This window comes from Phoxinus phoxinus (assembly GCF_949152265.1).
Source record: "Phoxinus phoxinus genome assembly, chromosome: 8".
Classification (NCBI taxonomy): Eukaryota; Metazoa; Chordata; class Actinopteri; order Cypriniformes; family Leuciscidae; genus Phoxinus; species Phoxinus phoxinus.
Genome location: NC_136883.1, coordinates 23,385,915 through 23,403,726, shown reverse-complemented (window position 1 = coordinate 23,403,726; position 17,812 = coordinate 23,385,915). Strand labels below are relative to the sequence as shown.

Below are 17,812 nucleotides of genomic sequence, written 5' to 3'. Positions count from 1 at the left end.
TTTATCATCTGGGAAGTGAGTGGGGTATTTGCAAGCTCTCTCTGTCAACAGTGCTTGTATGCAGCTCTATGCAGTTATGCAGTATAACATGGTTTTATACCTAAAGGGCTCTCAATGCCGTTCAGAGCCCAGGTTATAACGCTGCGTATAAAGCGTTTCATTCCCCCGATCCAACCTCTGATGAGGTGCGCCCTGTGCCCTGTTTGTGCATTGTGTGCTTATGTGGATAAAACCACCCAGTTCTGCATGTCCAAGCAGCTGTTTGTCTGCTTCGGAGATGCTAAGAAAGGCCTTCCAGTGTTAAATCAGAAACTGTCGCACTGGAAGGTGGAAGCCATTTCCCTGGCTTATGCCTCCCGAGGAGTTGACTGCCCAATAGCGTATGTACCCACCCCGCTCCTGGCGTCGTTGTGGGCTTGGACTAAAGGCATGTCTATTCAGGACATTTGTTTTGTGGGGGGTTGGTCTTCGCAAAACACTTCTGCTAGGTTTTATAACCTGGAAATTCCCTCTTTCGCATCACTGTGCAGGGGAACACGGCTGAGCAGCCATTGGATGACTGACAGACTTTGTGGCCACACCCCTCTCTAGCTCGTGTTTCAACTAGGTCGTATAGACCGATGTGCTGTGCCATTGCTCACACTAATAGCTACTGTGTATACAAGACTAAAGCATTCATACGCTGTGAATGTCTGTTTGAGGTGGTTTAATGTTGTATGCACCAATATACTTGTTACTTCATTATTATTACTGTGCCACATTAGTCCAGCGTTGCTCGATTGTGTGCAGGGCGGTGCTGAAGGTGCCGTTGCTAGTTTGGCACTCTGCCAGCTAGTTGTAAAACCTCCTCAGGGTCCATGAGTAATTCTCGCTCAGTCTAAAGATTCTGAAAAAATCTGGCTCTTCCTATATAGCGGCTGGGCCCGCCCACCGTGTGAGTGCTTGAGGCCAAGTGCCTTTGGCTACTGCAAGTGTAATAGCTTGATTCAATCAGGCTTCAGTAATTTTGGAGAAAGGAGTTCCAAAGCATAAGCTATTACATAATGCCTCGTTCTCTCCTCTCAGGGAACCATGATAACGTAACCCAAGACGATTTCCAAATACCTGCAGTACTCCCACTCTCTGACACAAGAAAAACATCTGCTTACAACCTGACGTGGTGCTAAAAACTTTCCACATCAAAGTTTCAAAGTTTTATAAATATGCCCGTTGGCGTTAATTTTAGAATACGCAAAGTTCAAATCTGTACATATGCACGTTTTATAAATGAGGCCCAGAGAGAAAGGAACACTTTCCCCAAAGAGGTGAAAAACAAGGTTTGAAATTCTGAAAAGGTTTTCTTCTTTTTTTAACCAACCGAGTGAAAGGTGCTAAACTTTTAGAAAATGTTCTCATATAATATTAAGATCTATAGATTTTAGCCTTGTTACCAGCTCTGGTTTGTGTGATTTTCACATTTTAAAATTAAAAAATAAAATCACCAGGATGGGCAACAGAGTTGCATTCTGGCTTTCCCATAAACTAAGGGAAAATATTTGATCTTACGATTTTGCATTGTTTGAAATTTTTGTATTTCTTACAAGATAATTTTACAATCATTTTACAGTAATTTGGTAAGTCTTGGAATAGTTGATGTTGGATATTAAAACCATTTACTTTTCATGCATTGGTAATTTTATGTTAAATGCTAGATGCCATAATGTCAAGTGATTGATTCAAGTGAAAGTGCGTGCTAATAGTTAATTTTTATTTTTCATTTGAACCACATTCTGCTCACAGAAGAAAATGAGAGTACATAACAAAAACACCTGAGTCTTCAGAAATAAGAACATTTTTCATGGTTGTATCCAGTTCAGATGTGCAGTACAAAGCTGGATCTATTTTAATTCACCAACATGGATGTATATTTGATGTATAAAGCATTTGTGCAAAACAACACAAAAATACACAAACTAAGCAATAATCAAAAAAAATCCTTCACAGTTTGTACAATAAGAACTCTTCACAATAATAATAATTATTTCTAATTTCTAAGGAGGAAACGCATGAAGAAACATCTGGGTCATAAAAGAAAAAAGAGAATTGATGAAATCTATCTATTCTTAGGACTTTTTCTTTTTTGAAGCATCCCCACTCACTGTAAGGTGGGAAAATAACTACAGTACAGTAATGACAAACATTATGTCCAAGCTCAATTTTTGTTTTAAAATCAGCATACATTGCTTTCAGTAGAGAATATGTACTACTATTATTACAAATTATTTAAAATTGAAATAATTTACAATCAGTAATCAAAGTGGAGATGGATGGTGTGTTTTGATTTGGTTGCAAGTTGCAACATGACCAGGGCCTAAAATTAAAACACACGCCAAGCACCGAATGCAAGTAACAATCAGTGTTGGCGAGTATTTAAAACAATGTCAGTCGTCAATTGTAAAATTTGTATGAATTCTAACCATGCAATGTTGCGAGAACACAAACGTGAACGACGCTTCGGACAGTTGACGGGTCAGAGCTGCATCGTCACGAAAGTTTAAGCCTTGCCAATTTAAATATTAAAGCGCCAGGGAACGAACTTACTCTCTTTCATGTCGCCTTGTGCTTAAACGGACAAATTCACAGAAAATGATGTAAAAAAAACTCCAGTCTCGGCGAATATCCTAGTAAACACAGTCAGCTATGTCTTGAGTGAACGTAAACAGTAGAGAAAGAAGCGCACAGCCATCTTAAGAATTTAGTTTGAACTATTTTTGTGGTAGCTCTGTATTTTTCTATGGCATCGCTGTCGAAAAGTAATTAGCTGATGAAGTGGATTCACTTATTGTAGAGTTAACGCTTAACGGAATTATCATGAACTTTGTAATGTTCATAGATTCCATAACAAAGGTCAGTAGACCTTTTATGATTTATGTTTCATTCATAAATCCATAATGCTGTGGAAACACTAACCGGAAAACAACACAATGAGCATGGTGCTGAAATTGTGAAATTTCACTGGTATCTAAAATTTTGGTGCCATAACTGCCTGTTTTTGCAAAAACAGTTTCATGGGCGGTAAAAAAAAATTATGGCTGGTAAATTTTCTTTAGTCACCGGCCATAATTTGTGGCAAAAAGCTAGTTTTAGCTAGCATTATTGACTAGATTCACTCCAGAACTACCTATAGTCTTGTTGGTCAGATTATCAAACAGCTGCATGTGGACATGACACATGAATGCTTTACCCTTCACAAAGACCCTGGGCCTCATTTATAAAATGTTGCGTAGAAAACATCCTACATTTGATTTTACGAACATTTCTCAAATGTGCGTACGTGTGATTCAGAGTACGAACGTATGCACAAAAAACGTGCGCACACCTCTCTTACAGATGTAAAATGTATTCATTTTGCGTAGCTGAATTGTTCCAGATCTCCGTCTTGTGAACGTCACCTAATTAATCTCATTAACATATAAAAGAGCACCAGTCAACGTCCAAATGCTGTACTTGAGAAATATAACGCGGGGCAAAGAGGACACTGACAATGCGCCGACAGAAAATTTACTTTTTTATGAAACAAAGTCTCCGCTTTCAAATGTCGTCTTGTTTTATTTATTATTCAAACAATAAATACCGTGTTGTGACAGATCGCTGTAGCGCCTCAGTTCAAGTGGCACGTGAACCAAAAATCTCTTCCTATTAGTTATAGCATGAAATAAACATAAATGAACATCAGAAGGCGTATGTTGTTTCAACCACGGAAAGTCGTCAATACACACAATTGTTTAAGTTCAAGTTCACCGATGTTAATCTACTAACTCTGTCTGGTTTGTTTGTCTGACAAAATGGTGGATTCGGCGTTATGATTGGTCAGATTGCCTGTCAGCCAAACTCCCAGAAGGGAATGTGTGCTGTAATCTGCCATTCATCCTCATTCTAAAACAAAAGTCAACAGCGATTGACTGTAACTTGAGTGTGTAAACGTCAGTGAGCATTCAGAGCAGTCTCAGCTCTCTTCTTTGCCCTGACTGTCACATCCACACAAACACATTCATATGCTTGAGTTTTCATCATGGCTGTCTTCTCATTAATTCCCAAAAAGATTGTATCCTGCTCTAAAAACTCTTTAGTTGCCAAATAAAATGGATAAACAATTTTTTCCCATCAAGATTTTAGGTTAAAAAAATATAAAAGTATAGGGGAATGAGTATATTTCAGGTGTGTAACCGATAGCCATTTTGACGTTTTCACAATTTAAATCCCTTAACTTTTTGCAGTTCAAACAGTCCTGCAGTTTTAAGTGTATTCATTTTACATGATGAAACCTAAAAACTGCAGTTCAAATTGCATGTATTTATTAATTACTTCATCTTGTATAATCAGCTACCCTTTTTCAAAGATCAACTACTTTATTCATACTGATGAGCATCACAAATTGTTACACAAAGTGTGCTTTTGTTGTAAAATATTACACTTAAAAAAAAAGATTATAAATATTCCACCTAAAATTTCAGCTGAAAAATAGGACTACCGGTATATAATATATATTCCAGCTGAAAAAAATAACAAGCAATTTATATATTTATATTACATTCGGCACAGACAAAGCTTCACATTCCATAAAGAGTCTATGTAGATTGCTAAATCTGCATGCTGCACAATTTGTATCTAATTAGTTCTGCAGTTCAGAACTGTGATTCCATTGGTGTTGATCATCGGATAATGCCACCTGTACATTCACAGAATCATAATTTATTTCTGTTCGAGGTTCAAGAAGACACACACTGTCAGTGGTGTGAGGTAGAGTTCTCTCTGATGCTCAGGACAGTGAGAGGACAGCCATGATTTAAGGAACTCATCAGTACGACTCCAGAAGCAGCGGAGAATGAGGAAAGAAGAGGATGAAGGATCTGACGTGATCACGCGGAGTCTGGTTTTCCCTCTTGCGTCTCCTCCTCTTTATCAGATGTTTCTTCTTTACTCTCTAAATCAAAGTTCTGCAAAATAACATGAATAAAATCAGTAAACTGCATCATCATGAAAAGAGTATTATTCAAACACACACACCTCTAACTCCCTCATGACTTCATCCATAAAGTCGTTGGAGTTCTTCTTGTAGGACAGAGCCATCTGAATGGCATCTTTAAACACCTGTGGAACATTCCCAGAACATCAGGACTTCCCTTTAACCCTAGAACACATAGGGGCTTTTACACCTGGTCACTTCATGTGCTTTCTCTGATCAGATACGTGTCCGATCGAGCAAAAGTCAGGTGTCAATCACCTCCAAAACGCTTTCAAGACGGATTTAAATCCGATCACTAAACTGGACAAGTGTAAATGCATCTGGTTTTTGAAACCACATACAGTATGTAAACTTAAAAATATAACCGAAATGTTAAAAAATAAGTGAGAGCTTATAGGCTATATGACAACGCTACAGCAACACGCATCACCGCAGATGAGTAGCAGTATCTCTTCAGCAAGCCAACGCGCAAACTGCCACAAATAAAACTGAAAGTAAGTCCCAGATACTCAACACACAATCATCTTCATTAAAAGTAGTGAGACTAAGGCCCTGTTTACACGAGAACGCTCGCGGGTGAAAACGTAAAAATATTTTATCGGATGTGCCTTTCGCTTACACGGCGACGGCGTTTTTGGGGCTTAAAACCGCAAAGAAGTGAAACCACCCTCCAGAGTGGAAATCTTAAAAACGCTCCACCCGTTCCCGTCTAAAGGGTAAAAACGCAAAAGTCTGCTAGACAGTGAAGGCGTCACGTATGCGTTTACGTCACAGGCATGCGCCAGTACAGGAAAATAACAAAACATTATCAAACTAAAATAAACAGACAGTATATAAACGAAAATAAAGCATTCATTTCATTGACAAATTTTTTTTAAAATTCTGTCATCTTTGAGCGACACGCGAAGAGCACCGAGGGTTAAAGCAGCAGCTTTATCGTATTAAACATGAAAAACTGTGTCAGCGTCTCTTTCACTTTCAGTGCTCCACATTGCCGCCTGAAGTGCATACTACATCGAATTTCACACACTTTTGCGTCACCATATGCACGCAGATTTCCCCCCCATCTAAACGCTCGTCTAAACGCAGAATAAAAAGTGATAACGCAACGCCACTTTTGCGTTTTCTCTTCAGATCGTTTCCGTGTAAACATAGCCTAAATTATCTTACCAGTGCTTATGCCACTCTCGCTCTCTCTCTCTCTCTCTCTCTCTCCCTCCTATTGTGGTCTTTGATCGTGATATTAGCTGATGATAAATAAAATCCAGCTCATATCTGTTGCTTATGTCGACTTCAGCTCTGTTAAATTTGCATTTAGCACGGGAATTGAAGATCGGATTTATATTTGTTTTTCGGAGACACATTTTTTTGGCCAAGTGTAAATGGAACCGTTTTAACAAATCAGAAAGCAGTATCTGATCAGTAAAAATGCATGAAGTGACCAGGTGTAAAAAGGCACATAGCTAAATAAAATTATTCCACAAATGCATCTGCAAATCAAAAATGATCAAATTAAGTGCTCATTCTTTTTAAAACTTCATGTATTATCAAATTAAATCAAATGTAAAGGTGCACTCCATGTTTTTTGTGTTCCACTGGCTGTTTTTTAGTTTATATGAAAATGACAGCAACAAATGTAGGGTTAATCATTTCTATTATAAGATGCATACAATTTCATCCCAGCAAAACAATAGGGACTATGACATCTACTTTTACAATTCTGAGTGTTTAGTATGCTATAGCAGCTTTACTGAATGCTCCCCGATACCCGTTGATCTGTCTGTCTAGGATGCTGTTTTCCACTCTTACCTTCACCACATTGGTCCCATCAGCAGCAGATACAAAGTAGAAGGGCAGACCTTGTTTCTTAGCAAAGTTGAAACTCTTCTGGGTCACCTTCATGTCAGCTTTGAAACAGCAGAACACATAAAAGAACAAAAGATTAGAGACATGCAAAGACTAACTCGGACTAATAATGCTCTTATCTGTAATCTCACAAAGGACATATGAAATGTACCATCTATCTTGTTAGCGACTACCAGACATGGAATCTCAGGCCGGTACTCTCGGAGTTCTTTGTACCAATTTGGGAGGTTCTTATATGTGATTTTCCTCTGGACATCAAACACCTGGCAAAAGCAATTGGATTAATTCTAAAAGCTTTTTTTGAGATCTAATGTTTATGAAAAGCATTAAAATAGTTCTCAGTTACAAAAAGCCACAACATATTTTTCGTGTGTGGGTTTTTTTTTTTTTTTTTTTAATGGACATTAATCTGCAACTATACAGCAGCATACTAATAAAGATTTATTTTTGCTGATTCATGTGTCATTTCAGGGTTATTTTTTTGTTTGTTTATTTTTTAACTATTAAAAAAGCATTTTGTTTAATTGAAATCAAGCCAAAAACATAATTAGATTTTTTAAAAATCCTTAAACTTAATTGAGAAATGTTGCCTTGCCTACTAACTGAAATAAAATAAGTATAGGTTAAATTACTGTAATTATTTAAACTGAAATAAAAATACATTAAACCTAAATATAAATATTTAAAAAACAAATGACAAAGGTCAAAACAAAATGACTAAAATGTTAAATATAGAAAATAAAACCTAATTCAAAACATTAAATGGGTCCTATTATGCCATTTAACGAAGTCTTGATTTAGTTCGATAAAGCCCCTCTTTTCGAAATACGAAATGTGCTGTGATTGGTTAATTGGCCTAGTGTGTTGTGATTGGCAGCGCTTAGCGTTCCGCCCCCCCATAACTGAGTTCTTTTCTAATGTAAATATTAAGGATGGTGTCAATTTCAAACCAATTCAAGCCTGATTCAGACCCTGACAATATAAACGAACAGGAGGAACGGGTGCAGAACGGATTTCATGCGGCTTTGAAAGCACAGATTTCATAGGACGTTTCAGAGTGGCATGTTTTTTGTATTTTTCTTAGATACAATGTTATCCACTATTTAATTGTGATATTTGTCTGAAAACTAACTTTTCTGCGTAGCTATTCTGTGGGCGGGGATTATTTAAATGAGTAATATTGTGACTTCATCAGATCCGGAAAAATCAAGTGTGGTCCAAAAGTTCATTGTAGTTCTTGAAAAGAGAATTCTGTTAAATAAAATATCTCCCTTTGGAGTGGACTTTGAGCTTTGTAATATTGCAGATCTTTTTTATGCTCAAAGAGCAATATTACACACAAACACTTAGTTGAAAAGGTAGAAAAGCATAATAGGACCCCTTTAATAAATACCATAATAGTATATAAATAAGAATAACTAAAATAGTGTTTTGTGACCGTCTCTTCTCTTACCATGATACAGGCATGAGATTTATGGTAGTAAGATGGGTGCATGCTTCGAAAACGTTCTTGCCCAGCAGTATCCCAGAAATCTGTGGTGAAGTTAAACAAGTGCATAAGTGCTCAGGTTGGACACACAAAGGCATGACTGCTCATCTAACATGAAAACTAAACTAAAACCGCTTGTGTTATAAAGCTGCATGATTAATCGTTAAAAGATCGCAATCTCGATTCAAACACATCTTATTCCTAAATCATCACAGTGAACATTCAGATCCTCAAAACCAATCTAATCGGGCTTTGTTGGTACCATGAAACTGATAAACTTTCTCTTTGATCCTGAGTTCATAAAGCGCGTAAACATGAAAATGTGACATCAGTAGCGAATAGCCAATAGATATACCGTAAAAGAATACATTTGAAGATGAAGCAATATCATTTTCATCTAATGGTGTTATTTAGATGTGAAAATAATCTTAAACCATTTTTAATTATAAATGTTTTTTGTTTTATATTTTCTGAAGGTGTAAACTTTGACCTAAATTTTACACTTACTAAGAAACAAAACCAAGAAACGATACTTGGAAAATCTTCTCTGTCTTTGACAAATTACCTGTCAGCCTTGAAACATGTGTAGAATCTGGACCAATCACACACACAATTAATCATTATAGTTAAGACAGACATGAGTCACTTTGCTCACAGCTGATTGGTCCAATTTTAGTTTAAGATCTCTTACTGAGAACATTATCATAATCTGCCCCGAAGCACCACTAAAAGCCAAACAACTTTCATGGTGCCTTAAACCTTAGGGTGGCACAAACTAAACTGAAAACATACCTGGCTAGCCGCCTAAAACCGGTTCCATGGTATAGTCCCCAGTTGTCATGTATAGGTGTAGAACAGCTTCACAAACAGTCTTTTCAACCACACAGTATCATTATTTATGTTACTATAATTCAAATGATTACAGAGGTACTAGGATAAAAGTTTATAGTTCGGATATAAACATGTGTACGGTAGCGATCAAAATAGACTAAATCACCTTATTTGATTTTTAAAAAAAGGATTGGATCAATTACACCATTTTACCAGTAGGTGGCGGCAAATGTGTTTATCCTTGAACCATTCTTTTTTCTTTTTTTTTATATAAGTCATTCAAATTAATTAACATTTTTAAGAGACTGCAGCAATGAACATTTGGTCAGAATCTCTAATAAATTACATGTTATTTTGTTTAGTTTTCTATTCAGAATCATATCGTTATCTATATTTTAAACAACTAAAAATCGTGATTCTGAGGGGCGTTTACACAACAGCGTTTTCAAATAAAAACTGAAAACTTTTTATGCCTTTTTGCCATTCATGTACACGACAACAGCATTTTGGGGGCCTGAACAGGGTTCAAAGTGTACGTTTTTGAAAACGATAGCTTTGCCGTCTCCGTGTAAACTACAAAAACGTGAATTAGTGAAAACATTGATGACATGCGTATAACGTGTTCAATCCACAGGTGCGTAGTGGGTTTTTTTTTTTCAAAAGTGACATTGCCAACTACTGGCCTGACATGCATAATACAGCGTTTTTATCGTTTTGAGCGGATCTGTGTGAACGGAGACCGTTTTGACAACGTTGTGGTCAGAACGCGAAAAACACAAAGGAAAAACTTCTCCGTTTTTAGAACATCTTTATCGTGTACTTTCTTAGTTTCTCCAGAATCGTGCAGCTCTTATTCTTCATTAGACAAGTGTATGAAATTTCATCAAAAAGGTCAATTATGTGCAGAAATGTGCAATGTCTCAATAATAAAACTGCAAAAAATAAAATACAGCAAATTGCTCCATTTTTGTATACTAAAATAACACTGTTATCGATGCCAAACTTACCAACCAGTATAGTTTGTCCATTGATGGTTGTGGTGTATTTGTACAGAGTCAAAGCGTAGGTGGACAGCTGCTGAGGCCGACTGATACATTTCATTAAGAACCTGTCAACTTTGAGAATGAACCATACACTCACACAGAGAGAGAGAGAGAGAGAGAGAGAGAGAGAGAGAGAGAGAGAGAGAGAGAGAGAGAGAGAGAGAGAGAGAGAGAGAGAGAGAGAGAGAATGCATATATTGGGAGTGATACACATTCAGTGATACACACAGTGCAGATTATGCACACATTCAAGCATACATACAGTAGATACATATACTGTGTATACACACACATAATGATGTCAAAGGATACTATCCATCCATTAGGAACCTCTCCATAAGCCTGAAAAGATATGAAAACCATTAGAAAAAATGCAAAAGCTGAATGAAAGCAATAACACAGCTACTCCATAGTGTCAGTAACACAGTAAGCATACTTGGATTTGCCCACTGCGCTGTCTCCGAGGCAGATGATCTTGACTTGCTCATCAGCGTCATATTTCTCCAGGTCCAGATCAGAAATGCCTCCTGCGTCCATAGCGAGACTAGAGAAGCAGCAGCAGCAGGAGTTTAAACTCTGAGCCTCTTAATACAGCGGGATTAGATGACAGCTGACCACACAGCTGAAACACGGCACTGCTTTACTCCATCACACGCTTTCTACCTCTATATCGTTTAGTTAATCTTTTCAAGCAATAGTTCGTAAAACACACCGCAAATGGTACATTCCCAAACACAACCCGACAGTGTTAACGTTATTGCTTTGGCTAACTTAGCTGACTAACGTTAATTAGCAGATTAGCTAGATTGTTACCCCAAGCTATATAACGTTACTACGCTAAAAACATATTTACGGCAGAATATTGTTTTACAATCTTCGCCTGATATATTTAGGACTCGTCGTAAATTTGTTCGCATTCAAGGCTGGATTATAGATGAGAAAGCATCGCTAATTTGTGATGAAAAAGCTCGGTTTGGTTTCTGAGAATTCACTGTGAGCATGCACGACAACAACGCGTTTCTAAGCAACGCCAAGACCCATGAAGGGCCTTCTTTGCTCCTGTAAGCACCAGGCTGTCTTTAAAGATGCCTGATTCGTTTTTATTTGTACATTTTAAAGTAGCCTATGTTATTCTAATGATTACTCTAAACACACCAAAAAGTGGCAAAAAAAACAAACAAATACTGATATTACTACAACTAGGCTACTATTAATAATAAGAATACAAATTGAGATATAAAAGAATACATTAGGCAGATGAAGCAATAGCATCTTCATATAATGTCATTATGTAGATGTGATGGTAATTTGAAACTATTTTTAATTATAAAAAATATGTTTGTAACAATTTGTGAAGGTGTAAACTTTGACCTATATTGTACACTTTCTAGGAAACAAAACCAAGAAACAATTACTGGAATATCTTCTTTGTCTTTGACAAATTACCTGTCAGTAATATCAAACACAATAATCTTACTTTTTGAGTTTGAGTAAGCAGCACGTAACATTCACGTTACAGAATGTTGTCTTGGTCACATTCTTGACATGGGAATACACAGAACAGAAAAAAAAATGTTCTATATAGATCTGCTTGATGAACAGTCTGATAAAAAAAGTATTTTCTACTTTCCCACAGTGGTCAGTGAATGCATGACTAGATTAGAATTGAAAGGCTAAAGAACAGAATATATATATATGAATAAAAATGATGAATGAACAAAACAAAATTACTAAAACTTAAACTAAAGTGAAAACTGAAAATATAAAAATAAAATCTAACTCAAATATAAATATAATAGTATACACGTTATATTAAAATACAGATATGTAGCAACTAGCAAAGACAGAAATTGACCTTCAATTATACACCAACATTGTTTTTGATAGTTTTGTATCCAACTTATGATCCATGGTACTGATTTACTAACTTGCAGAAATTCACATTTGCTGTAGGCTACTCATTATGTAACCACATATATAAATATAAATATGGGTAAATAAAATCTAAAAAAATATATATTATTTTGTGTCACTTTTATAATTTTAGTCTTTTTATTACAGAATGTTGACACCAGCACCATAGTGAAATTGTCGTTTTTTTACTTGATGATTATAGTTTCTAATGTCTAATTTATTACCGGTATTCAAATGAATTATTCCAATCTAGGGTGTTGCTGTAGAAAATGTACAGTAAAAAAATAAACACTATAAATAATAGAAGGTTCTGTTGAAATGCTGTCTCTGCTCTTATAAGCTCCGCCCTAATTTGCATGTGTCTGGGATGTAAACACAGCTGAGAGACACTCTTGTGCTCCTGACAGCTGGACCAGACACACAGAGAGTGAGAGAAAGACAACTAGGAGGACACATTTAATATACTCTATAGGTGGCAAAATGTCCATTACAGAGGAGGATTTCTACTGCCCTATCTGCTGTGACATCTTCAGAGAGCCAGTTCTCTTAGCCTGCTCTCACAGCATCTGTAACGGGTGTGTGAAAACCTTCTGGAATCGGCGAGGAACTCAAGAGTGTCCCATCTGCAGAACTGTGTCCTCCAATCCCGATCCACCCATAAACATCGTGCTGAGAAACATGTGTGATCTGATAAGAGAAGAAACAACTCAGGAGCTTCCCGTGGAGACGGCGGGGTTCTGTAGTCTTCATGGAGAACCTCTTACTTTCTTCTGCGCTGAAGATCAAGAACTTGTTTGTGGACAATGCAGAAATGCGTTACATAAGAACCACCGCATCCGTTCGACAACAGACGCATCACAGGACCTCAGGGTAAGAGCTCAAAGTGTCAGATTGTCTAGAAATATGATGCTGCACGGCACGCCTTATTTAAACCATTTTAATTGAACACAATTGAATCCGGTGTTTGGTTCAAATGTGATTGCTTCGTGTTAAATTGACTTGAAACATTTACTTTTTGACTTGGTTTTTTCATTTTGAAATAACATGTTTCGATCAAGTGAGTACCCCAATCAAACTTTAATTTCCCATCATGCTTTGCAAAGGGCCTGAACTGGGAGTGTAAATGTTGAAATAAAGCAAGATGAGAAAAAAAGTTTCTGTTATGTTAGTGGTTTTATGGGTTGTGGTGAAGTGTTGAGCTTGCGTTTGGGTTAAAGGACAAGTTCGGTATTTTACACTTAAAGCCCTGTTTACAGATCGTATCTGATGAAATAGAACGGTTAAGATTAAACTTTGGACAGATGCTGCTGTCGCGAGAATTTTAGGTTTATATCGCTTTCCCCCCTCACCCCCACAATGGTTGTCTATGGCCACTGGAAGATTCCTTCCTAAAACACATTAAACTTTCGTTTACAAAGACGTGAAACTCACCGAGTGGTCAGGGGTGTTCACTGATACGGTCCCCCAAAAAATCGCTGAAAAAGATGCATTCCAACAGGTTTTATCGTAGTTTTTGTCCAACTCCATGACTTGTATTGAATGTGCTGTGTGAGGTGCGGTATTACTCCGCCGCTTGAGTGTCTATTATTCAAGCTCTCAACGGAAGAATCACGGGTGTGACACGTTTGGCAAAATAGGTCCTAAATAAACCTAAAATTCTCGCGACAGGAGCATGTGTCCAAATTTTAATCTTAACCGTTCTATTTCATCAGATACGATCTGTAAACAGGGCTTTAAGTGTAAAATACCGAACTTGTCCTTTAAGGACCTGCTAACAACTAATTGCTTTAATAAGCGTGCTATGGCAGTGGATGAAACCAGTATCACTATTGACTGCCATAACTGAACATCACATGTGTAAAGAAAAACTATATTTCGTTTGTTGTTATTTAAATCACAGGACTAAACAAGAAGTGTTACATAGGATTAATTTAAATAATTCTAATTAAATGAAAACCATTCATTCAAGTTAAGTGAACACCATTGATTCTAGTTGTACGTTGGGTTTTACTCAACCACTGCCCATGATTATATCATGTTCAGCTATTTTGCAATAGTCAAATGCTTGGTCAAAATGTCCAGCTTGTGGTCAGATTGCCCTGATTGCCGGTGTCAGATTTAATGGACTGGAAAGGGTTAAAAATGAAAGCTGTCTTGTCAAACAGGTCTTGGCATACTAATGGCCCTTATATGACACACATTCACACACTACAAAAACAAAGGTTCGTGGGAACTTTACTGATAAAGTCAAATATAAGCTGGACAGACCTGATCTATTTTGGATATGCAGGTTTTAAACAAACAACCTGTTTAACAATTGTAAACAACGCTGGGAAAATCATCATGTAACAGATTAACACAGAATGACACGTACACTAAACATCAGAGCATCATAGGCTGAAACGATGACATCACTGTTTTCTCCAGAGTGGCTATATATTAATGAACTAAATTATTTACTTTTTTACAACAAAAATGAACCATCACTGAACTTACTTAAGCTGGACTATGGCACTATTTTCTTCTAGATCTGCTGTACAGCCAAAACAAACTTTGTTGCATTATTTTCCTGTTATCACTCTAAAGCCGTATTGTAAAAAGCGCTATATAAAAGTGACTTGACTTGACTTGATTTGAAATTACCACAACAGTGGAACTATATATATATATATATATATATATATATATATATATATATATATATTCAAATGTATTTCAGAAATTGATATAAAGCTGAAATAAAATTTCAATTTATTTAATTTCTAGTATGAGCTCCAGCAGAAACTAAAGGCCTTTCTGGAGAAACTTAGAGTCTATGAACGATTTGAACAGTCCTGGGATGAAACAGCGGAGTGCATTAAGGTGAGTATCGGGAGGAAATTCCAACATTTACACTGTATGGGTGTATCTTGTATCATCCTGATTGTGCTGATATTGTGTGCCTATAGAGGCAGAGCCAGCACACAGAGACTCAAATTAAGGACGTGTTTGAAAAGCTTCACCAGTTTCTGGAAAATGAAGAAGCTGCCAGCCTGACGGCACTGAGGAGAGAAGAAGAGCAGAAGAGTGAGATCATTAAAAAGAAGGTCGAGGAGATTGCATCAGGGATGTTATCTCTCTCACATAGTATTGAGTTCATCGAGGAACAACTTAGAAGGAATGAATTCGCATTTCTAATGGTAAGGAGCACTTGGTTTGACTTGTTCCATGATGCTTTTATATCAAAACTATAAGTTTTTTTTCCACATTATATTACATTAAATTAAAATTACAGAAAGTAATTTGAAAGAAATTACTACTATTATTCTGCAAGGATGCATTAAATTGATAAAAAGTAAAGACATATATGTTACAAAATATTTCTATTTCCGATAAAATTCTGTTCTTTTGAACTTTCTGTTCATCAAATAATCCTGAATATTTGATCAAATAAATGCAGCCTTCTTTCAAAGACATTCAAAAAATCTGACCGCACACAAACTAATGGTAGTGTACATTTTCTGATCAAATAACATAAATTAATCTTTCTGTTTCTATCTACATTTCTTTATTCCTAGAACTACAAGACTACAATTGAAAGGTAAGATGTCTTTTCTTAACCTTTATGGTTCCCAGCCCACATCAGTACTGACTCCTAAATGTTGTTTCAGAACAAAGTGTACTCTGCGGGATCAAACCAGACCTTCAGGAATGCTCATCGATGTTGCCAAACATGTGGGTAACATAACCTATGAAGTGTCAAAAAAACTACAAGCCAACATTCGTTACAGTAAGTACTGAGCAGTAAAAATCTTCTCATCTGTTCTATTATTGTCTTAAAAGTGGGTGAACATCTTTACCTCTATCCCTCCAGCCCCAGTAACCTTTGACCCCAACACCGCCCATCCTTATCTGGCCGTGTCGGATGATCTGACTACTTTAACTTACACTGATGAGCACTTCCAGCAGCTTCCAGCAAACCCGGAGAGATTTGACGGCTACACGAGCATTCTTGGTTCCGAGGGCTTTGACTCAGGGTCTCACTGCTGGGACATCGAGGTGGGCGACAGCACTGCCTGGGCCGTGGGGGTGATCACAGAGTCCGCATACAAACTCAGACAGAACCCCTCCAAGACGGGCTTGTGGTATGTGGGCTTCTGCAATGATAAATACGGGAAGGGCTATTCTCCAGAGATCCTGACCCTTCTACGGGTGAGCCAGAAAATTCAGAGGATCAGGGTGCAGCTCAACTGGGACAAGGGCAAAGTCATTTTCACAGACTCAGGCCATAATATCGGTTTGCATGCGTTTAAACACGCGTTCACTGAGAAAGTATTCCCTTACTTTTATAATCACTGTATGCAACATCCGTTGCGGATCATACCAGTAAAGACAACTGTGGAGGCACACATTTAGAGCCAATACAACTTGAAACTGGTGAAGTTAAGTTGATAGGTTTACTGTGATATCAGTTGAATTAATCCAAAGGTGACAGTAGCATGAGAAGTACAGTACTGCAATAAAACATTTATGACATGACTGCAATATTCAAGCCATCTACAAAAACACAATTTTAACCAGAATTATTGTTGTTTATTTGGAGTAATGCATGCTTACAAGTAGATTTACCTTCAAAGGTAATAAAGAGGACCTATTATGCCCTTTTACAATGGCTTGATTTTGTTTTTAGGGTATACTAGAATAGGGTTTCATGCTTGAATGTACAAAAAACACATATTTTACATTGTTGATGCTTTACCTCTCTTCCCAGTCTGTCAGTAACGCTCTGTTTAGTCTCTGTCTCAATGAAGCTCTGATTAGTCGGCTGGATCAGTGTGTTGTGATTGGTCAGCCGCTTCGAGTGTGGTTCGGAAATGTTACCATAACTTACCATAACTGTGTCAATTTCACGCCACACACCAACTATGCGTCACAACATAATATGCTCGTACGCGGTTCCGAATGTGGATGTATGGATGGATTCGGAACTACATACTAGCATACTCTTATTATTTCTGCCCCATACCAAGGTAAAAATAGTATGAGTAGTATTATAGTATGCGCTTATGAATTCAGCGAGAATCTCTCGGACATGGCAACAACACATTACTAATGCTACTCAACTATGCCTCTCCCCTTTTCTTTTCTGCCTTGGGTGGGAATTATAGAATATTGTGACATGTATGTTCCCAGAAGAAAACTCAAGACTAACGTATGCCACTCCCAAATGTATCAAAGTAGCCGGACTTGTGTATTTACGGATATGACGAGCACGCACAGACAAGTGACATAAGCATGCGATTTCACGTGAGCATCTTGCTCTGCCTAAAATATAAACACTTATAACGGGCTTACCGTAGTGAATCAGGGTAAAACAAAACGCGTTTCGGGAGAAGAATTGGGTGTGTATTGACTCATTATTCAAATTTACATACATAGTTACATCGTGCAACTTTAAGGTTTTCAGAGAATGCATTTTATTTTGTGAATAAAGTTCACTAACTGAATTATTTTATTTCGTGGAGCAGAAAAAAAATTTATGAAATATTTAGTGTATGAAAAATAATGTATGAATGTATGAAAAATAGATTTTTTTAAAGTAAGTGTAACAATGAACAACTGCACTATTTATGTAAATATTGTACCTGTACCAAGTCAATAATAAAGTGACAATAACAACGAGGT

At 37.0% G+C, this 17,812-nt stretch overlaps 2 protein-coding genes across 3 annotated transcripts; one reads left to right on the top strand and one right to left on the bottom strand.

The window, feature by feature from the left end:
- Positions 1-1,727: 1,727 nt before the first annotated feature.
- rabl2 (RAB, member of RAS oncogene family-like 2) lies at positions 1,728-13,667 on the bottom strand. Of its 2 annotated transcripts, XM_079620792.1 has the most exons (9): positions 13,580-13,667; positions 10,671-10,778; positions 10,547-10,576; positions 10,199-10,278; positions 8,325-8,404; positions 7,023-7,134; positions 6,815-6,912; positions 5,047-5,130; positions 1,729-4,976 (listed from the first exon to the last, which is right to left on the bottom strand). In XM_079620792.1, exons 2-9 carry the CDS (start codon positions 10,769-10,771, stop codon positions 4,899-4,901), a joined length of 663 nt encoding a protein of 220 aa, XP_079476918.1. In that variant the 5' UTR covers positions 10,772-10,778; positions 13,580-13,667; the 3' UTR covers positions 1,729-4,898. The 2 variants fall into 2 exon arrangements, with proteins under 2 accessions (XP_079476917.1, XP_079476918.1); XM_079620791.1 differs by lacking the exon at positions 13,580-13,667 and having other exon boundaries at positions 1,728-4,976; positions 10,671-11,321.
- Positions 12,517-17,811, top strand: trim35-30 (tripartite motif containing 35-30). Its single transcript, XM_079620788.1, has 6 exons — positions 12,517-13,018; positions 14,915-15,010; positions 15,097-15,327; positions 15,706-15,728; positions 15,799-15,917; positions 16,002-17,811. The coding sequence occupies exons 1-6, from the start codon at positions 12,629-12,631 to the stop codon at positions 16,541-16,543; spliced, it is 1,401 nt and encodes a 466-aa protein (XP_079476914.1). The 5' UTR covers positions 12,517-12,628; the 3' UTR covers positions 16,544-17,811.
- Position 17,812: the final 1 nt, after the last annotated feature.